General features: G+C 42.9%; 1 protein-coding gene across 1 annotated transcript in view; it reads right to left on the reverse strand.

Moving 5' to 3' along the window:
- LOC126984742 (fatty-acid amide hydrolase 2-like) overlaps nucleotides 1-20,000 on the reverse strand; it is a 111,680-nt gene that overhangs the window by 6,588 nt on the left and 85,092 nt on the right. Inside the window, exons 2-8 of the mRNA XM_050838767.1 lie at nucleotides 17,338-17,471; nucleotides 16,599-16,746; nucleotides 7,121-7,343; nucleotides 5,277-5,363; nucleotides 4,691-4,821; nucleotides 2,695-2,806; nucleotides 1,344-1,530 (exon numbers count right to left, since the gene is read on the reverse strand). Of these exons, the coding sequence (XP_050694724.1) occupies nucleotides 1,344-1,530; nucleotides 2,695-2,806; nucleotides 4,691-4,821; nucleotides 5,277-5,363; nucleotides 7,121-7,343; nucleotides 16,599-16,746; nucleotides 17,338-17,348 (899 nt within the window). The 5' untranslated portion in view covers nucleotides 17,349-17,471. The remainder of the gene's footprint in view (nucleotides 1-1,343; nucleotides 1,531-2,694; nucleotides 2,807-4,690; nucleotides 4,822-5,276; nucleotides 5,364-7,120; nucleotides 7,344-16,598; nucleotides 16,747-17,337; nucleotides 17,472-20,000) is intronic.

The raw sequence follows: 20,000 nt of genomic DNA on the forward strand, positions 1-20,000 counted from the left end.
GTGGTTGGTGTTTCTGGATCCGATATGCATTACTTTACATTTGGTTGTGTTGAAGGACATCTGCCATTTTTCTGACCACCGAGTGATCTGGTCCAGGTCTCTCTGGATAATTTCGCAGTCTGCCGCCGTGAGGGTCTTCCCACCCACCTTTGTGTCGTCGGCAAATTTTGAAAGATTGGATTTTAATCCTAGTTCTAGGTCGTTGATATATATGATGATGAGTATGGGTCCCAGCACTGACCCCTGTGGCACTCCCCTTGTAACCGGGAGCCACTCGGAGGCCTGTCCGTTGAGTACAACTCGCTGTTTTCTTCCAGTGAGCCAGTCCTTGATCCACGCTGTCAGATTGTCGCCTAACCCCGCCGAATTGAATTTCTTGAGGAGTCTTTCGTGTGGCACTTTGTCAAAGGCTTTTTGAAAGTCTAGATATATAACATCACTAGGGATATGATTATCCCACAGTGAGGAAGAAGAGAAAATGCAGGTTACAGAGAAGAAAAAGGAGAACGAGGAGGGAAAGTAGAAGTAGAAGAAGAAGAGGAAGAAGAAAGAATGCCGGTTACAAAGAAGAAAAAGGAGAACGAGGAGGGAAAGTAGAAGTAGAAGAAGAAGAGGAAGAAGAAAGAATGCCGGTTACAAAGAAGAAAAAGGAGAACGAGGAGGAAAAGTAGAAACAGAGGAAGAGGAAGAGGAAGACGAAAGAATGCCGGTTACAAAGAAGAAAAAAGGAGAAAGAGGAGAAAGAAAATAAGAAAAATGATAGTAATAATAGTAGAGGGGAAGAAGAGGAGAGTATGTGAAATCAAGGAAGAAGAGAAGAGTGTGTTGTTTTAGGTAAGCGAGTTAGGTAGGAAAAGGTAGGAAAAGAAAGAGAAAGGTAAAGCGATGAAAAGAAAAGGAGAATGAGGAGGAAAAGTAGAAGTAGAAGAGGAAGAGGAAGAATGCAGGTTACAGAGAAGAGAAAGGAGAAAGAGAAAAAAGAAAAATGATAGTTATAATAATAGAGGGGAAGAAGAGTGTGTGTATGTGAAATCAAGGAAGAAGAGACAAAGAAACGAAGCGATGAATGAAAAGGAGGAGAAAGAGAAGAAGGAAAGAATTAGACCACAAACTAATCCTAAACATCCCCCTCGAAAACCAAAACCAAAGAAAACGGACACATTTCAGGGGAAGCTCAAGCAGAAGCCTCTAGTCCTCGTGTTCCACTTAAAAAGAATCCACTTAGGAAAGAATTAGACCACAAACTAATCCTGAACAGCCCCATCGAAAACCAAAACCAAAGAAAACGGACACATTTCAGGGGAAGCTCAAGCAGAAGCCTCTAGTCCCCGTGTTCCACTTACCACACTTTCAGCTCGGTAAGGTCAACGTTCTGGACCTTCTGCGTGAGTCCCTTGGCGTGGAGCGGGGCGATAATCTCCATGACGAAGGGAAGATCGTTTGCGTAGCGTGTCAGGGGCCCGCACACCATCACCCTTTGCGTTCGAAGCTTGGAGGGGAAGAGGCCAGTCCCCCCCAAGGGCACCCAACCTGAGAAAGAGGACAGGAGGGGGCTGAGTTAAGGAGGAGGGTGAAGAAGGGAAGGGTGAGGGAGAGAGAAAAGGGGGATTGTAAGGGAGAGGACTGAGGGGAAATGGATAGGAAAGAGAGGACAGGAAGGGGACGAGGGGAGGAGCGAGAGGGGAGGAGGGATGCAAGGGATGGGGTGAGGGATTGGGGAAAGGAAGCAAGGGAGATAGTGAGAAGGGGAGTGAGGGAAGTTGGATAAGAGAGAGAGAGAGAGAGAGAGAGAGAGAGAGAGAGAGGGGGGGGGGTAAATGACTTATATCTTTGCACATACTACTACTACTACTACTAGCTACTACTACTACTACTACTACCACCACCACCACCACCACCACTACTACTACTACTACTACTACTACTATTACTACTACTACTACTACTACTACTACTACTACATAAATGATACCTCCACCCACGTTTATTTTCCCGGCACATAATCATGGAGGGCTCCATAGCTTGGAGGTCATTAGCCCCCTCCTGTGAGGTATTGGCTGTCCTGTACCGAAGGTGTTCGCCGTCCAGGGGAAGCAGTGCCGGCTCGGTAGTGACGTCTTGGCATACCTCCCCGAGCATGCTGGCTGTCAGATCCCTCACTTCATCGTGTCGAATACAGACGAAGCCTCCTTTTTTACATGTCATGGTGTGGGTGACATCATTTGGTGATCCACATGCACAGAAATCATGCAGTCCCTCAATCGGCCAGCCATATCTCAGAGCAACGGCGTCGACAAATTCTTGTTTGTTGAGGCTGAAGGTCTTTGCTCTGATTGGTAATGACGTTAGCCAGTTAGATGCGCCTGCCTCCTGTGCTGTGTGTATTTTTCTACCCATTTCTGTGGACAGGTGGTGTGTAAGACGGTCCAGCTCGTCTTTTTGGGCCTGTTGCCTTTCTTCTGAGATTTTTCTTTTAATATCTCTTATTTCTGTTTGGTCTATCTCGCCCTCTGCCTCCTGAGCGATGATCCTGTTGATGAGTGACCTGGTGAGGCTGATGGAGTTTTGGTTCTCCTTATCAGCCAGCTTCTACTACTACTACTACTACTACTACCACTATTACTACTACTACTACTACTACTACTACTACTACTACTACTACTACTACTACTGCTGCTACTACCATTGCCTCACCTGACGTGGGTTTGTGGCCGAAGGTGCAGGTGTAGGCCGCTGGGCACCGAATCGAGCCGCCCAGGTCAGTGCCGAAGGCCATGGGGGTGCCGCAGCTGGCCAGGAGAGCCGACTGGGGTAGGGGGGGAGGGGTGATGAGGTGTGTGTGGGGGTGGGAGAGGTGATGATGTGTGTGTGTGGGGGGGGGGAAGGGGTGATGTGTGTGGGAGGATGGTGTGTGTGTGTGTGTGTGTGTGTGTGTGTGTGTGTGTGTGTGTGTGTGTGTGTGTGTGTGTGTGTGTGTGTGTGTGTGTGTGTGTGTGTGTGTGTTATGCTATTCTGAATACATGTTTTATTTATATCTTTCATGTGATTTTTATTTGGTTATCGATTTCTCGCTGTTGTTTTTCAGTTTAATTTTTACAACGTTAATTCTAATTCTGTTTATTTACATTTTTTCCGACTGAGGCATTCTTTTTTTTTTGGTATTATGAGCCTATTGACTTACTTTTCCTTTCCTTACTTTTCTTTTCTTTTCTTTTCTTTTCTTTTCCTTACGTTTCCATACTTTTCCTTACTTTTCTTTTCCTTTCCTTACTTTTCCTTACTTTTCCTTACTTTTCTTTTCTTTTCTTTTCCTTACTTTTCCTTACTTTTCCTTACTTTTCTTTTCTTTTCCTTACTTTTCCTTACTTCTCCTTACTTTTCTTTTCTTTTCTTTTCTTTTCTTTTCCTTACTTTTCCTTACTTTTCTTTTCCTTACTTTTCTTTTCCTTACTTCTCCTTACTTTTCTTTTCCTTACTTTTCCTTACTTTTCTTTTCCTTACTTCTCCTTACTTTTCTTTTCCTTACTTTTCCTTACTTTTCCTTACTTTTCTTTTCCTTACTTTTCCTTACTTTTCTTTTCCTTACTTTTCCTTACTTTTCTTTTCCTTACTTTTCCTTACTTTTCTTTTCCTTACTTTTCTTTTCCTTACTTTTCCTTACTTTTCTTTTCTTCTCCTTACTTTTCCTTACTTTACTTTTCGTTTCTTTTCCTTACTTTTCCTTACTTTTCTTTTCCTTACTTTTCCTTACTTTTCTTTTCCTTACTTTTCCTTACTTTTCTTTTCCTTACTTTTCCTTACTTTTCTTTTCCTTACTTTTCCTTACTTTTCTTTTCCTTACTTTTCCTTACTTTTCTTTTCTTTTCTTCTCCTTACTTTTCCTTACTTTTCCTTACTTTTCATTTCCTTACTTTTACTTACTTTTCTTTTCTTTTCCTTACTTTTCCCTACTTTTCCTTACCTTACTTTTCCTTACTTTTCCTTACCTTTCCTTACTTTTCTTAATGAGTCATTCTTTTTTTTTGTATTATGAACCTATTTACTTATTTATTTTATCTTACGTTGTATCATATATTCGCCTCACACACACACACACACACACACACACACACACACACACACACACACACACACACACACACACACACACACACACACACAAACTCCCATTCTTCCTTTTCTTTCTCATGCAATATCTTCTACCACTTCATCCTCTCCCTACTTTTTGCTACTTTCCTCCTTTTTTTTTTTTCCTCTCCCCCTCCTCCTCCTTCTCTCCTTTCTTCTCTCATCATCTACCGCTTCACCCACTCCCTTCTTGTCCTCTGTTTTCCTATTTCTTCTCTTGTCTTTCTTTTTCCTCTCCCGCTTTCCTCCTATTCTTTCTTTCATCATCTAAAACTTCACCCTTTCCTCTTTTCCTCTTTCTTCTCTTTCCCTTCCATTCTACCTCACCCTCTCCCTTTTTTTCCCTTTCTTTTTTCTCTTTTTCTCTCACTCTCTCTCTCTCTCTCTCTCTCTCTCTCTCTCTCTCTCTCTCTCTCTCTCTCTCTCTCTCTCTCTCTCTCTCTCTCTCTCTCTCTCTCCTTTCTTTCTCTCATCATCTACTTCACCCCATGCCTTCTTTTTCCTTCCCCTCTTTCTTTCTTCTCTTCTTCCTTTTTCCTTTCTCAATCCTCCCCACACTCACCTCTCCCCCAGACGAGCCGCCAGGGGTACGTGAGATGTCGTAAGGGTTGTTGGTGGTCCCGTACATGACGTTGGCACACGCGTACGACAGGCCCAGCTCCGGGATGTTGGTCACGCAGAGTGGGATGCCGCCTGTGCGTGGGAAGAAGCGGTTAGGGCGTGAGGCGTGACGGTAATGGGCTAGTTAGGGTCCAGTTATGGGTTAAGAGGGTATGGCGTTGCGGTGCGAAAATGAATGATGAAAAGCAATAGAAATACAGTGGACATAGATGAATAGGTATATAGTACAGTGGTATAGGCATGTAAATGGAGGTAGGTATTGATAGGCTGGATACTAAAGAAAAAGTACGAAGGTATAGGCGTGCAGTAACAACAGGTGAATAGAGATTGGTTTTGACAGGCTGACTAATGAAGGAAAGGCATAGAGGTATAATCATTGGCAACAGGTAGAGATTGGTATTGACAGGCTGACTAATGAAGGAAAGGTACACTGGTATAATCATTAGCAACAGGTAAATCGGGGTAGAAACTGATAAGCTGAATACTGTAGGAAAGGTCAAGCTGATTCACACGCCACCTGAGCTCACCTGCGTTCCTCAATAATGCGATGACCTGCGCGTCCTCCGGTGCTCTTTTCCCTTGCCTGACTCTGAGGGCGTGTGTGTGGCTCATTCCTGTGGTGGGGAGGAAATGGGGAGTCAGTAGAGTCGATGGAGAGTCAGTGAAGAGTTAATGGGAAGCCACGAGTGAATTAATGGGGAGGTAATGGGAAATCAATAGTGAGTTAGTGGAGAGTCAGTAAGGAGAGTTAATGGAGAAATTCGGTTTTGGGTATTAAATATATGACGGAATAAGTAAAAAAAAGTGGGTTTAATAGTCATGGTTGTAATTGGGTCTGTAATGGGATAGTTAATGGGAGATCAATAGGAAGTTAATGGAGAGTGTAATCAAAGGAGAGTTAATGGAAAAATTAGGTTATGGGTATTATATATATGACTTTAAGTAAAAAAAAAAAAAAGGGGGGTTATTAGTCATTGGTTGTAATTGGGTCTGTAATGGGATAGTTAATGGGAGGTCAATAGGGAGTTAATGGAGAGTGTAATCAAAGGAGAGTTAATGGAGAAATTGGGTTATGGGTATTAAATATATGACTATAAGTAAAAAAAAAAATGGGGTCTATTAGTCATTCGTTGTAATTGGGTCTGTAATGGGATAGTTAATGGGAGATCAATGGGAGTTAATGGGGGACTAATGGGCAGTCAGTGGAGAGTTAATTGAGAAACTGGATCATGAGTGAGAAATATGTGACGGTATATGTGTAAAAAATTAGGTTTATTAGTCATTGGTTGTAATTGGGTCTGTAATGGGATAGTTAATGGGAGATCAATGGGAGTTAATGGGGGACTAATGGGCAGTCAGTGGAGAGTTAATTGAGAAACTGGATCATGAGTGAGAAATATGTGACGGTATATGTGTAAAAAATTAGGTTTATTAGTCATTGGTTGTAATTGGGTCTGTAATGAGATAGTTAATGGGAGATCAATGGGAGTTAATGGGGGACTAATGGGCAGTCAGTGGAGAGTTAATTGAGAAACTGGATCATGAGTGAGAAATATGTGACGGTATATGTGTAAAAAATTAGGTTTATTAGTCATTGGTTGTAATTGGGTCTGTAATGGGATAGTTAATGGGAGATCAATGGGACTAATGGGCAGTCAGTGGAGAGTTAATTGAGAAACTGGATCATGAGTGAGAAATATGTGACGGTATATGTGTAAAAAATTAGGTTTATTAGTCATTGGTTGTAATTGGGTCTGTAATGGGATAGTTAATGAGGCGAAATCAGTGTTGAATATTAAACCTGCTATTCACTATCAACGAGTCACCATAACTCACTTTTGTATACTTTGAGCCCCAGTATAATGAAACACAGTCACCACTTCACCATCACCAAGTCACCATCACCAGTCACCATTCTTTTGTCACTTTCAATGCACAGAACACCGCCTCTACTTCACCATCACCAAGTCACCATCACCAAGTCACCATCACCAGTCACCATTCTTTTGTCACTTTCAATGCACAGAACACCGCCTCTACTTCACTGTCCCCAGGTCATCATCACCAATTCACCATCACCAAGTCATCATCACCAGTTACCATCACCAGTCACCATTCTTTTGTCACTTTCAATGTACAGAACACCGCCTTTACTTCACCATCACCAAGTCACCATCACCAAGTCACCATCACCAGTCATCATCACCAAGTCACCATCACTAAGTCACTATCACCAAGTCACCATCACCAGCCTCCATTCTTTGTCACTTTCAATGCACAGAACACCGCCTTTACTTCACCATCACCAAGTCACCATCACCAAGTCACCATCACCAGTCACCATCACCAAGTCACCACCCCCACCACTCACCTTTCACCATCACATTTTCCTTCACCGTGAAAGGCACCCCCAACACAGGCTTCGTCTCCGCCACCTTCTCCCGCTCCTCCTTGGTCAGCGTCTTCAGCCACTCGTCCGTGTCCCTCGCCTCCTTCAGTGCCTCGTCAAAACGGTCCATCACCACGCCGTTCAGGATGGGGTTCACGGCCTTGATGCGAGCCACGAACGCCCCCACGATGGACTCCGAGGATCTCTGCGAAGGGTGGAACACAGAGACGCTTACTAAAAAAAAGTATGCGTTTCAGGCGCCATGTCACACAGTTTTTTCGAATATAACATTTTAACAAAGCGTCGGACAAGGAAGGTATTTTGGAAGACGATGATTGAGACCCCGACCTAATTGGCAAAAATAGGCTTAGGTGCCAAAAGTGGATGACTTGAACGAGAGGCGGTGCATACTTGATGACGGCACCGAGCCTCGCTACCCGTGCCTGTATACTTTAGTGAAGTTTACCTTAAAGTTACTCTTACAAGTGCCGTAATCATCCATATTTGGCACCTAAGTCTATTTTTGCCAATTAGGTCGGGGTCTCAATCATCGTCTTCCAAAATACCTTCCTTGTCCGACGCTTTGTTAAAATGTTATATTCGAAAAACTGTGTGACATGGCTCCTGAAACGCATAGTAGGTTCATACTCTTAAACGTATCTGGGTCCCATCACGACTATTTACCTAGGTCACAGAGAAGATTAAGCGGGTCTTCATGGGTGATTTTCCCGCGCAAGGTGCAGAAATCGTGTAAATCAGGACACCCCCCCTCCCGAAATTGACCCCTCTTTCGGCCACCTCTTTGGATTCTTTTTAGGAGCAGCGAGCAGCGGGCTTTTTTTTATTATTGTTTCCTTTTTTTGCCCTTGTGCTGTCTCCTTTGTTGTAAAAAAAAAAAAAACCTGTCCCCAGCATCACAAAACAATCCATGGGCAACCTAACAACTTCCACGAGAGGCTTCTCAAACAGGCGTAGCTCGACTATTTACGACTATTTTTCCAAGGCCACAGAGAAGGTTAACCGGGTCTTCAGGGGTGATTTTCCGGCGCAAGGTGCAGACATTGTGTAAAACTATTCATAACATCACAGAACAGTCCATGGAAAACCTAACAACTTCCACGAAAGGCTTCTCAAACAGGCGTATATAGCACTCACCCATTACGACTATTTTCCAAGGCCACAGGGAAGGTTAACCGGGTTTTCATGGGTGATTTTCCCGCTCGAGGTGCAGAAGTTGTGTAAATCTATTTATAACATCACAATATAGTCCATGATAAGACCAACAACTTCCACGAAAGGCTTCTCAAATAGGCGTATAGCGCGTTCCCATTGCGACTATTTTCCAAGGCCACAGAGAAGGTTAACCGGGTTTTCATGGGTGATTTTCCCGCTCGAGGTGCAGAAGTTGTGTAAATCTATTCATAACATCACAATATAGTCCATGAAAAGACCAACAACTTCCACGAAAGGCTTCTCAAATAGGCGTATAGCGCGTTCCCATTGCGACTATTTTCCAAGGCCACAGAGAAGGTTAACCGGGTTTTCATGGGTGATTTTCCCGCTTGAGGTGCAGAAGTTGTGTAAATCTATTCATAACATCACAATATAGTCCATGATAAGACCAACAACTTCCACGAAAGGCTTCTCAAATAGGCGTATAGCGCGGTCCCATTGCGACTATTTTTCAAGGCCACAGAGAAGGTTAACCGGGTTTTCAGGGGTGATTTTCCGGCGCAAGGTGCAGAAATTGTGTAAAACTATTCATAACATCGCAATATAATCCATGGAAAGACCAACAACTACGAGGGGCTTTTCAAACAGGCGTATATAGGCGCACCCATTACGACTATTTTCCAAGGCCATTGAGGTTAACCGGGTTTTCATGGGTGATTTTCCCGCGCAAGGTGCAGACGTTGTGTAAGAAATGATTATGTTGGAAATGGTGGAAGAAACAAAGGAGGCAGAATAATTGAATGGATACAGAGAGAAATTACGGTTAGGAAAAAAGGAAAAGGGAGACGAATGAAAAGAAGGTTAAATTAGACAGAATATGGGAAAGGGAAATAATGAAAGAAAGATTAATGTTGGAAATGGTGGGGGAACAAAGGAGACAGAATAATTATTGAATGGATGGAAAGAGAAATTAACTGAGGTACCGAAGCGTTTAAGAGCACGGGCTTAATAATCACTCTCGTTAATGTCAGTTTCTAGAGATAAGTCACTCGAAGGACTAAATGAACCACTCACTCTCTATCAAGTTGCTGGAGTTTAAATGTTATGTTAGTTGACGATGATTTAGCTTATAGAGTGTAGATAGAAAAAAATATTCTCTCTCTCTCTCTCTCTCTCTCTCTCTCTCTCTCTCTCTCTCTCTCTCTCTCTCTCTCTCTCTCTCTCTCTCTCTCTCTCGTCTTAAGGCAGTCACTTAATAATAGTCTTAAGGCAGTCACTTAATAACAGCGACTCACTGATATTAGGAGACTTTAACCTCCCCCATATCGACTGGGCGACACTGTCAGGTACAGAAGGCGAGTCACATAGAATGATCGAATTTCTAGAAGAAAATTATCTAAGCCAAATGGTTTCTGAGCCAACTCGACAAAATAATATACTCGACCTTGTTATAACGACCCAAGATAACCTTGTCAGTAGTGTCACGGTAGGAGAACACCTCGGTTCTTGCGATCATAAATTAGTGCGCGTCGACATTAAAGCTCAATCATCAGTGACTGAAAATAAAGTAAAGGTGCCCAATTTCAAAAGAGCTAACTTCGTAGAAATCCGACAAAAACTAACAGAAATACAACTATCAGATGACGGCAACGTAGAGGAAGCCTGGCTAAGCCTTAAAAATCACTTACTCACTCAGCAGAACACATTCGTCCCCTTGTGCGAGAAGCGAATTAACACTAATAAAAGCCCACCGTGGTTTAATAGCGAAATTAAACAATCAGTCAATGAGAGAAAATTGTTTTACAGGTTAAAGAAAGAACAAAGCACGCCCGAACATTAGACTCTATAATGATGCCAGGCGACGAGTAAAAAGACTAGTAGGTCAGGCAAAGCGTAGATATGAAGAAAATATTGCAGCCAACTGTAAAAATAACCCGAAATCTTTCTTCAGTTACATAAACAACAGAAAGGCGATCAAAAGTGGTATTGGACCTTTAACAAACAACGACGGTGCACTAGTGACTGACAGCCAACACATTGCAAACCTCTTAAACAATTACTTTTCCTCGGTGTTTAATACTAACAGTCTTCCTCTCGCTACCACCAACACCAGTACTATTGTAAATCTCGAGCATGCATTGCCTAATTTTGAAATAACAACCGATGAAGTCCTTAAAGCTCTCCATTCACTTAAAACAAATAAAAGTCCTGGACCTGACAAAGTATATCCAACTCTGCTGAAAGAAACGAAGAGCGAAATACTCTCCTCCCTCACGACCGTATTCAATATGTCCTTGCGACAAGGCATCGTCCCTTCAGATTGGAAAAAGGCTAACGTGACACCGATTTTCAAGAAAGGAGACAAAAAAGTACCAGGTAATTACAGGCCCATTAGTCTAACTTCGGTTGTAGGTAAGCTACTTGAGGGCATAATTAGAGACAAAATTGTGAGTTACCTTGAAAGCCACTCATTGATTGGGGACTCACAACATGGCTTCCGAAACAAAAGATCCTGCCTATCAAACCTATTAACCTTTTATAACGACCTCTTCACTGTTTATGACGTAACCAAATCACTGGACGTAGTCTATCTTGATATCCAGAAAGCGTTTGATAAAGTCCCGCATCATAAATTACTTTACAAATTAAAGCAAATAGGTATTGACGGTCAAGTAAACCAATGGATCGCGAATTGGTTGAGCAACAGACAACAAAGAGTAGTGATTGACGGATTTAACTCAGAGTGGGCGCCTGTCACTAGTGGCGTCCCTCAGGGCTCGGTCCTTGGCCCAGTGCTCTTCATTATTTACATCAACGACGTGGATGTTGGACTCAATAACCGCATTAGTAAATTTGCAGACGACACAAAGATTGGTAACTCGGTTCTCACTGACGAAGACAGGCAAAGCCTCCAAGAGGATTTGCACAAACTTTCAGCTTGGTCGGATAGATGGGAGATGCCCTTTAACGTAGACAAGTGCCAGGTCCTTCAAGTTGGAACGAGGAATAAGAAGTTCGAATACGAAATGCGCGGCGTTAAACTCAAAAGCGTTCAATGCGTCAAAGACTTGGGGGTCAAAATCGCGTCAAACCTCAAATTCTCACAGCAATGCATCGATGCAGCAAATAAAGCGAACAGAATGTTGGGCTTCATTAAAAGAAACTTTGTATTCAAGAATAAAGATGTAATACTCCCGCTCTACAACAGTTTAGTCAGACCCCACTTGGAATATGCGGTACAGTTTTTTTAGCAAAGGATATTGCTAAATTAGAAGGTGTTCAGCGTCGGGCAACGAAAATGATCCCTTCCTTGCGCAACAAATCCTACGAAGAAAGGCTTTCTATCCTTAACATGTTCTCTCTTGAGAAACGTCGCCTCCGAGGAAAATTGATCGAATGTTTTAAAATACTTAATGGTTTCACGAATGTAGACAGATCAACATTGTTTATGATCGATGACAGTCTGCGCACGAGGAACAATGGCGTAAAACTCAGATGTAGACAAGTAAATTCAGATTGCACCAAATTTTTCTTCACCAACGTTGTAGTGCGAGAATGGAATAAGCTTCCACCATCAGTGGTCCAGTGTAACACGATTGACTCCTTCAAAAATAAGCTCGACCGTCACTTCCTTCAACTTAATATCGACTAGAGTAGAAATGCAACGTTTTGGAGTCTTCTGATTAATGTAAAATCACTTAGGTTTAAGGACAGACCACCAAGTCTGGACCATGGGGTCTGTGTGGTCTGATTTTCTATGTAAATCTATGTAAATCTCTCTCTCTCTCTCTCTCTCTCTCTCTCTCTCTCTCTCTCTCTCTCTCTCTCTCTCTCTCTCTCTCTCTCTCTCTCTCTCTCTCTCTCTCTCTCTCTCTCTCTCTCTCTCTCTCTCTCTCTCTCTCTCTCTCCATGCCCTACCCCTTTTTTTGATCTCCTTACCTTCCTCTTTCCTTCCCTTTGTTCCTCACTAGAGTTTATTTTATCCTCTTCACACACACACACACACACACACACACACACACACACACACACACACACACACACACACACACACAGGAGAACAGTCACCCTAACAGTCTCCCTTCACCCCTCACTCTTTTATCCCACCCCTGTCCTTTTCTTATTTTCTATATTAACCTTTTTTTTTCACTCTCCTCTCTTCCCTTTTTTCTTAACCTCAGTTCCTCTTTTTATCCCTTTAATTATTCTAACTTTATCTCCTTTGTATCTTCCTCCATTTCCAACATTAACCTTTCTTTAATTATCTGCCTTTCCCATTTTGTCTATTTTAACCTTTTCATTCGCCTCCCTTTTCTCTTTTCTTAACCATAATTTCTCTCTTTATCCATTCAATTATTCTGTCTCCTTTGTTCCCCCCACCAATTCCAACATCAACCTTTTCTTCATTATTTCCCTTTCCTATATTCTGTCCATTTTAACCTTTTATTCGTTCTTTTCTTTTTTTACAGTAAAGGAAACAGCTCAAGGGCAAATGAAAAAGGAAACAATAATGCAAAAAAAAAAAAAAAAAGCCCGCTAGTCACTGCTCCTACAAAAGAGTACAGAGGAGTGGTCGAAAGAGAGGTCAGTTTCGGGAGGAGAGGTGTCCTGATACCCTCCTCTTGAAAGATTTCAAGTCGTAGGCAGGAGGAAATACAGATGAAGGAAGATTGTTCCAGAGTTTACCAGCGTGAGGGATGAAGGAGTGAAAATGCTGGTTAACGCGTGCGTAAGGGATTTGGACAGTAAAGGGATGAGCTTGAGTAGGAAGTCGTGTGTGGCGAGGCCGCGGGAGCGGGGGAGGCATGCAGTTAGCAAGTTCAGAAGAGCAGTCAGCGTGAAAATATCGATAGAAGATAGAAAGAGAGGCAACATGGCGGCGGAATTTAAGAGGTAGAAGATTATCAGTAAGAGGACGAGTGCTGATGAGACGAAGAGCCTGAGACTTCACTCTGTCCAACAGAGCTGTGTGAGTGGAGCCCCCCACACACGTGAGATGCATACTCCATACGAGGGCGGACAAGGCCCCTGTATATGGATAGCAACTGTGCGGGGGAGAAGAACTGGCGGAGACGATACAGAACGCCAAACCTCGAGGAAGCTGATTTAGTGAGAGAGGAGATGTGAAGTTTTAAGATTTTGAGTTCAGGATAGACCGAAGATGTTTAGTGTTGAAGACGGTGACAGCTGAGTGATATTGAAGAATAGGGGATAGGTGTTTGGGAGATTGTGTCGAGTTGATAGGTGGAAAAATTGGGTTTTTGAGGCAGTGAAGGATACAAGTTTCTTTTTACCCCAATCGGAAATGATAGCAAGGTCTGAGGTTAAGCGTTCTGCAGCCTCCAGTCTGGAGTCATATAATTCCTGTTGGGAGGGTCTTCTGTTGAAAGAAGTTGAATAATGCAGAGTGGAGTAGTCAGCGTATGAGTGGATAGGACAGCTTGTTATGGAAAGATCATTGATGAATAATAGGAAGAGAGTGGGCGATAGGACAGAGCCCTGTGGAACACCACTGTTGACAGGTGTAATACACATACATACATTCATACATTCATATGTACATGATAATATATACATTACATAGGTTTAGGGGAAGAACAGTGACCATCTACCACAGCAGAGATAGAGCGGCCGGAAAGGAAACTGGAGATAAAGGAACAGAGAGAGGGATAGAATCCGAAAGAGGGCAGTTTAGAAAGCAAAGACTTGTGCCAGACTCTATCGAAGGCTTTCGATGTGTCTAGCGCAACTGAGAAAGTTTCACCGAAACAGCTAAGAGAGGATGACCAAGAGTCAGTTAAGAGAGCAAGAAGATCGCCAGTAGAACGCCCCTTGCGGAACCCATACTGGCGATCAGATAGAAGGTCAGAAGTGGAAAGGTGCTTGTGAATCTTCCGGTTAAGAATTGATTCAAAAGCTTTAGATAGACAGGAAAGTAAAGCTATAGGTTGGTAGTTTGAGGGATTGGAACGGTCACTCTTCTTAGGCACAGGCTGTACAAAGGTGTACTTCCAGCAGGAAGGAAAGGTAGATGTTGATAGGCAGAGGCGAAAGAGTTTGACCAGGCAGGGTGTCAGCACGGAGGCTTAATTTTTAAGGACAATAGGAAGCACTCAATCAGGTCCATAAGCCTTCTGAGAGTTGAGGCCAGAGAGGGCATAGAAAACATCATTCTTAAGAATTTTAATAACAGGCATAAAGGAGTCAGAGGGGGGATGAGTAGGAGGAATATGCCCACAATCGTCCAGAGTGGAGTTGTTTCAAAGAGTCTGAGAGAAGAGTTCAGCCTTAGAGATAGATGAGACGGCGTGCTGCTGTCAGGGTTGAGGAGAGGAGGGAAAGAGGAAAAAAGTGAAGTTGGAGGAGATATTTTCGGCTAGGTGCCAGAAGTCTCTGGAAGAATTAGAGAAAGCAAGGTTTTGACATTTACTATTGATGAAAGAGTTTCGGATAAGTCGAAGAATAGACTTAGCACGATTCCGGGCGGAAATGTAAAGATCATGGTTAGCGGGAACTCGAAGGCTCTGGTACCTTTTGTGAGCTGCCTCTCTATCTTTGACAGCACGAGAACAAGCGTGATTAAACCAAGGCTTTTTAGCATGAGGAGTAGAGAGAGTGCGTGGAATGCATGCCTCCATTCCAGAGACAATCACCTTTGTGATGCGCTGGGCACACACAGAGGGGTCTCTATCCTGGAAACAGTAATCATTCCACGGGAAATCGGAAAAATACATCTTCAGGTCGTCCCACCGAGCTGAAGTAAAATGCCAGAAGCATCGCCTCTTCGGTGGGTCCAGAGGGTGTACAGGAGCGATAGGACAGGATACAGAAATAAGGTTGTGATCGGAGGAGCCCAACGGAGAGAACAGTTTGACAGAGTAAGCAGAAGGGTTAGAGGTAAGGAAGAGGTCTAGTATGTTGGGCCTGACTCCAAGACGGTCGGGAATACGCGTAGGATGCTGAACCAACTGCTCTAGATCAGTGGTTCCCAAACTTTGTCTGGTCGCTACCCACTTTTCATACATGATCCTTGGCCATGCCTCCCCCCCCCCCCCCTGAACCATAACCCGTGACTACAGTGACTGTCTACATCCCTACACTCACTAGGTCCATATAAAAAAACACTCTCCTGTAATTATGCAGAGCTTACTCACCATTAAAGGGGTGCTGATGTTGGCTTAAGTTCATATAACACTGAAGTATTCACAGGTGGGGTCAAACTGATTATATGGGGAGGCACACACGGTGATCAATGTTGCAACTGTGAATGTTTGGATAACTCTGAATAATTTGAACATCCTTGCTGATACTCAAGAATCAAGACCAGGTTATCATGCAGAATCCATTGCTTAGGAAGCCTTAAAACTATGTTGAGTTAAAATTATCTACTTTCCTAAAACATCTCCAAGTCTTGTTTTATGTCAACAACACAGAATCAGATAAAATAAGATAATTACAAAAAAAAAGGAAAAAAATGGCAGTAAGACATTGCACAAACCTGAGCTGAACCTATAAATTCCCTCCACTAGCTGCCTACCCGCTAAACTCCTTTGGTTTTATCTGTACATAGCCTCAGAATATGGCCCCCTGCATTCTGCTATATGGCCCCCTGTTTAGGAACCACTGCTCTAGATCATTGAGGAGAGCAAAGTTGTAGGCTTGTTCACCAGGCTGGTCTCCCTTTTCCTTTTTTCTTAACCTTAATATCTCTCTTCATCCATTCAATTATTCTGCCTCCCTTGTTTCTTCCTGCATTTCCAACATTAACCTTTGTTTCATAATGTACTGTTTGTTTATTCTGTCTCTGTTAAGGTTCTGTTCCTTCGCCTCTAATTTATTTTTCACATCAATCTCTCTTTTATTCATTTTCCTATTCAGACTCGCCTTTCTTATCTTTCCTATAATGATTCTCAGCTTTTCTTTATCTATCTTTTTAATCATCTTTCAATTATATTCCCTGTTCTCGTTTCTCCTTTTCATTTTCAGATTTTATTGCCTCTACTTTCTTTTCCCTTTATTGGTTCTAACTATTTCTTGCTTTCGACTTTCCTTATTTTCCTTACCTACGATTGATCTTTTCTTCCTCTTTTCCTGCCCCTTCTCTCTGTACACAGATCTTCTTTCTTTTAAATGTTTTCATCTTGAGTAAGTCTTCCATCCTCACTTGACTTCCTACTCGTCTGATTGTAAGAACACACACACACACACACACACACACACACACACACACACCTGTACTCTGCCAGCTCACTCCCACATCTCTCCCTCCCTCATTCCTCTCCCTCACCTTATTCTCCCTGATCCATCGCGCGAGGGTGGCGGGTGACTGGGTGAGGGCTGCATCGGTGATCGGAGGGACGCGTGTACGCGGTGTGAACGCCCATAGCAGACGCAGGAACGTATACACTAGGAAGCTGTAGATATCTCGAAGCAACCTGGGGAACGTAGGACAAACGGGGTGAAGGCGAGGAGGAAGGAGGTGGTTGAAGATGGGAAGGTTGGGGGAGGGAGATTGTGGAGGGATGGGGTGACGGAAGTTTAATAAGGGAAGGTGTGTGAAAAAGGAGGGGGGTGGAAGGAAGGGAAGGGGAGGAAAGAGAAAGGGGTGAAGGAAGTAGAATAAATGAGGTCGTGAATAAGAGAGAGAGAGAGAGAGAGAGAGAGAGAGAGAGAGAGAGAGAGAGAGAGAGAGAGAGAGAGAGAGAGAGAGAGAGAGAGAGAGAGAGAGAGAGAGAGAGAGAGAGAGAGAGAGAGAGAGAGAGAGAGAGAGAGAGAGAGAGAGAGAGAGAGAGAGAGAGAGAGAGAGAGATAGACACAGACAGACAGACAGACAGATAGGTAGATAGATAAATAGACAGATAGATAGATAGATAGATAAATAGATAAACAGACAGATAGACAAATAAATATATCATCAGACAGACAGACACTACAATCAAACATTTAAAGGAAGGAATTTTGTAGTGAATATATAATTTAAAGTTGCAGTATCTCATCAAACAGACAGACAGACACGTGGTGGTTACCTGTAAATCATTGTGACACCTGGTTTTCCGCTCTCTCTCTCTCTCTCTCTCTCTCTCTCTCTCTCTCTATCTATCTATCTATCTATCTATCTATCTCTCTGATGTCCTCGTCGTTCTTCCTTAGTCACTTCAATCTGGAACATAAAAAAAAAAACATTAGTAACAATGATAATGAAATCATCATAAGGAGGAGGAGGAGGAGGAGATAAAGACTGTTGGTTCCTATCGAGGTTGCCCGCTCTAGTGATTACATCAGTTCGTTACGCACTTCGTGACCTACAAAGCATAATATTAACTAAAGCACTTGCTCTCTACATATGCAGGAACGTTCACTTCACTCCTGACGCAATATAATAAGGGGCAATGCAATTATAAAAGTTTATCATTTTTAGCTTAACTGTTTATGCAGGAAGGTTGTTGCATCGGCGGAGAAGTTTGATAAAAGAAAACTCCTGCCGATGTCCGTACTGCTTGAATCGGTAGGCCGCTATTTCTAGTCTTCAGGTAAGTTTGGAGCTAGAGGGATTTGGGAGTGATCGAGGATACCGAGATAATTCAGGTATTTAACCCCTTGACTGCGGATTTCCTACAAGAAGACCTCACCAAGCTACAGGAATGGAACAAAAAGTGTCTGCTACAATTCAATGAAGAAAAATATAAGAGGGGATATCCAACACACTAATACCACATGTGAAACACTCCACTATCCACCACAGAGGCAGAGAAAGACCTGGGATTATATGTTTCAAGGCTATGAATTAAGGCCAAATCTGTGTTAATCGCAGCGGACGAGTTAAAGACCAGCATCATATCCCCGGCAGTAGTCCCTTTTCTATCGCTGAAGTCGGTCATAATACGTCTGTGCTCTCAACCATGGTATAGTTTTCGTAGGGCGTCGCTGTACTCAAGTATTTTTTATCCTTCATGTAAATAGTGGACCAGAATTACACTGCATATTCCAAAAGTAGGAGAAAGAAGAGGAAGATAGGATTGCAGCAGCAGGTGGAGAGGGATTTGGGTAGACGGAAGTAGACAGATAGACAGGTAGACAGACAGAAGATAGATAAATGGACCGAGACAGCAAAGCACAGAGCAAGTCAAACCACCACACACACACACACACACACACACACACACACACACACACACACACACACACACACACACACACACACACACACACACACAACAAAACACAAGCACACAGACATACGACAAACAGACAGACAGACAGACGGACAGCCCCCCTGAAGGCCCCCTTAAAATACTCGTTGGCACCCTCGTCTCCCCTGTGGCCCATTCTCATTTTTGGCACCTTGAGTCAGGGCCAGGAGAGAGAGAGAGAGAGAGAGAGAGAGAGAGAGAGAGAGAGAGAGAGAGAGAGAGAGAGAGAGAGAGAGAGAGAGAGAGAATAAAAAAGGAATAATGAAAAAAAGTATAAATTAGAAAAGTGAAGTTAAAGAAAAATGTAATAAAGATAAAAACAATCAAGAATTAATAGCTATAAGTGTTCCGTTAGAGAGAGAGAGAGAGAGAGAGAGACTCAATTCTAGCAAGATTATCATAGTGAAGTATCAATGGTAGTAGTAGTAGTAGTAGTAATAGTAGTAGTGGTAGTAGTAGTAGTAGTAGTAGTAGTAGTAGTAATAGTTGTTGTTGTTGTTGTTGTAATATTAGTAGTAGTTTAAAAGCCGTGACTGATGACCATGATGATATTAGCAACAACAACAACAACAACAACAACAACAAGCACGAACACGAATCTTGGTTGCCTGTCATCTTAGAGTAATTAAGCGCAGGTGTGTTGGGCAGGTGAGGGAAAGGTGTGACGGGACGAACAAACACATAGACAAACAAACAAACACTTGGGAGCAAAGGAAATAAGAGTATAATGCAAAACACACACACACACACACACACACACACACACACACACACACACACACACACACACACACACACACAGAGAGAGAGAGAGAGAGAGAGAGAGAGAGAGAGAGAGAGAGAGAGAGAGAGAGAGAGAGAGAGAGAGAGAGAGAGAGAGAGAGAATATAAACAAACACACACACACACACACACACACACACACACACACACACACACACACACACACACACACACACACACACACACACACACACACACACACACACACACACACACACACACACACGCGCGCGCACATGACGTAAGTGAATATTAAACTAATGAATATAATTTCCCACGTATTATGAACGAGAGAGAGAGAGAGAGAGAGAGAGAGAGAGAGAGAGAGAGAGAGAGAGAGAGAGAGAGAGAGAGACAGAGTCACACATACAACTCTATATCATCTCTCTCTCTCTCTCTCTCTCCTCTCTCTCTCTCTCTCTCTCTCTCTCTCTCTCTCTCTCTCTCTCTCTCTCTCTCTCTCTCTCTCTCTCTCTCTCTCTCTCTCTCTCTCTCTCTCTCTCTCTCTCTCTCTCTCTCTCTCTCTCTCTCTCTCTCTCTCTCTCTCTCTCTCTCTCTCTCTCTCTCTCTCTCTCTCTCTCTCTCTCTCTCTCTCTCTAAATTGTTAATAAAGTGAATAAGAAAGTATTAAATGGAGCTGAAAAAAGCTTTAGAGAATTCATGTGAAAAATGCAAATAAATGACCTGGACTTGAATTTGTGAAAAGCTTGAGAACA

This window comes from Eriocheir sinensis, chromosome 57, assembly GCF_024679095.1.
Source record: "Eriocheir sinensis breed Jianghai 21 chromosome 57, ASM2467909v1, whole genome shotgun sequence".
Taxonomy (NCBI): Eukaryota; Metazoa; Arthropoda; class Malacostraca; order Decapoda; family Varunidae; genus Eriocheir; species Eriocheir sinensis.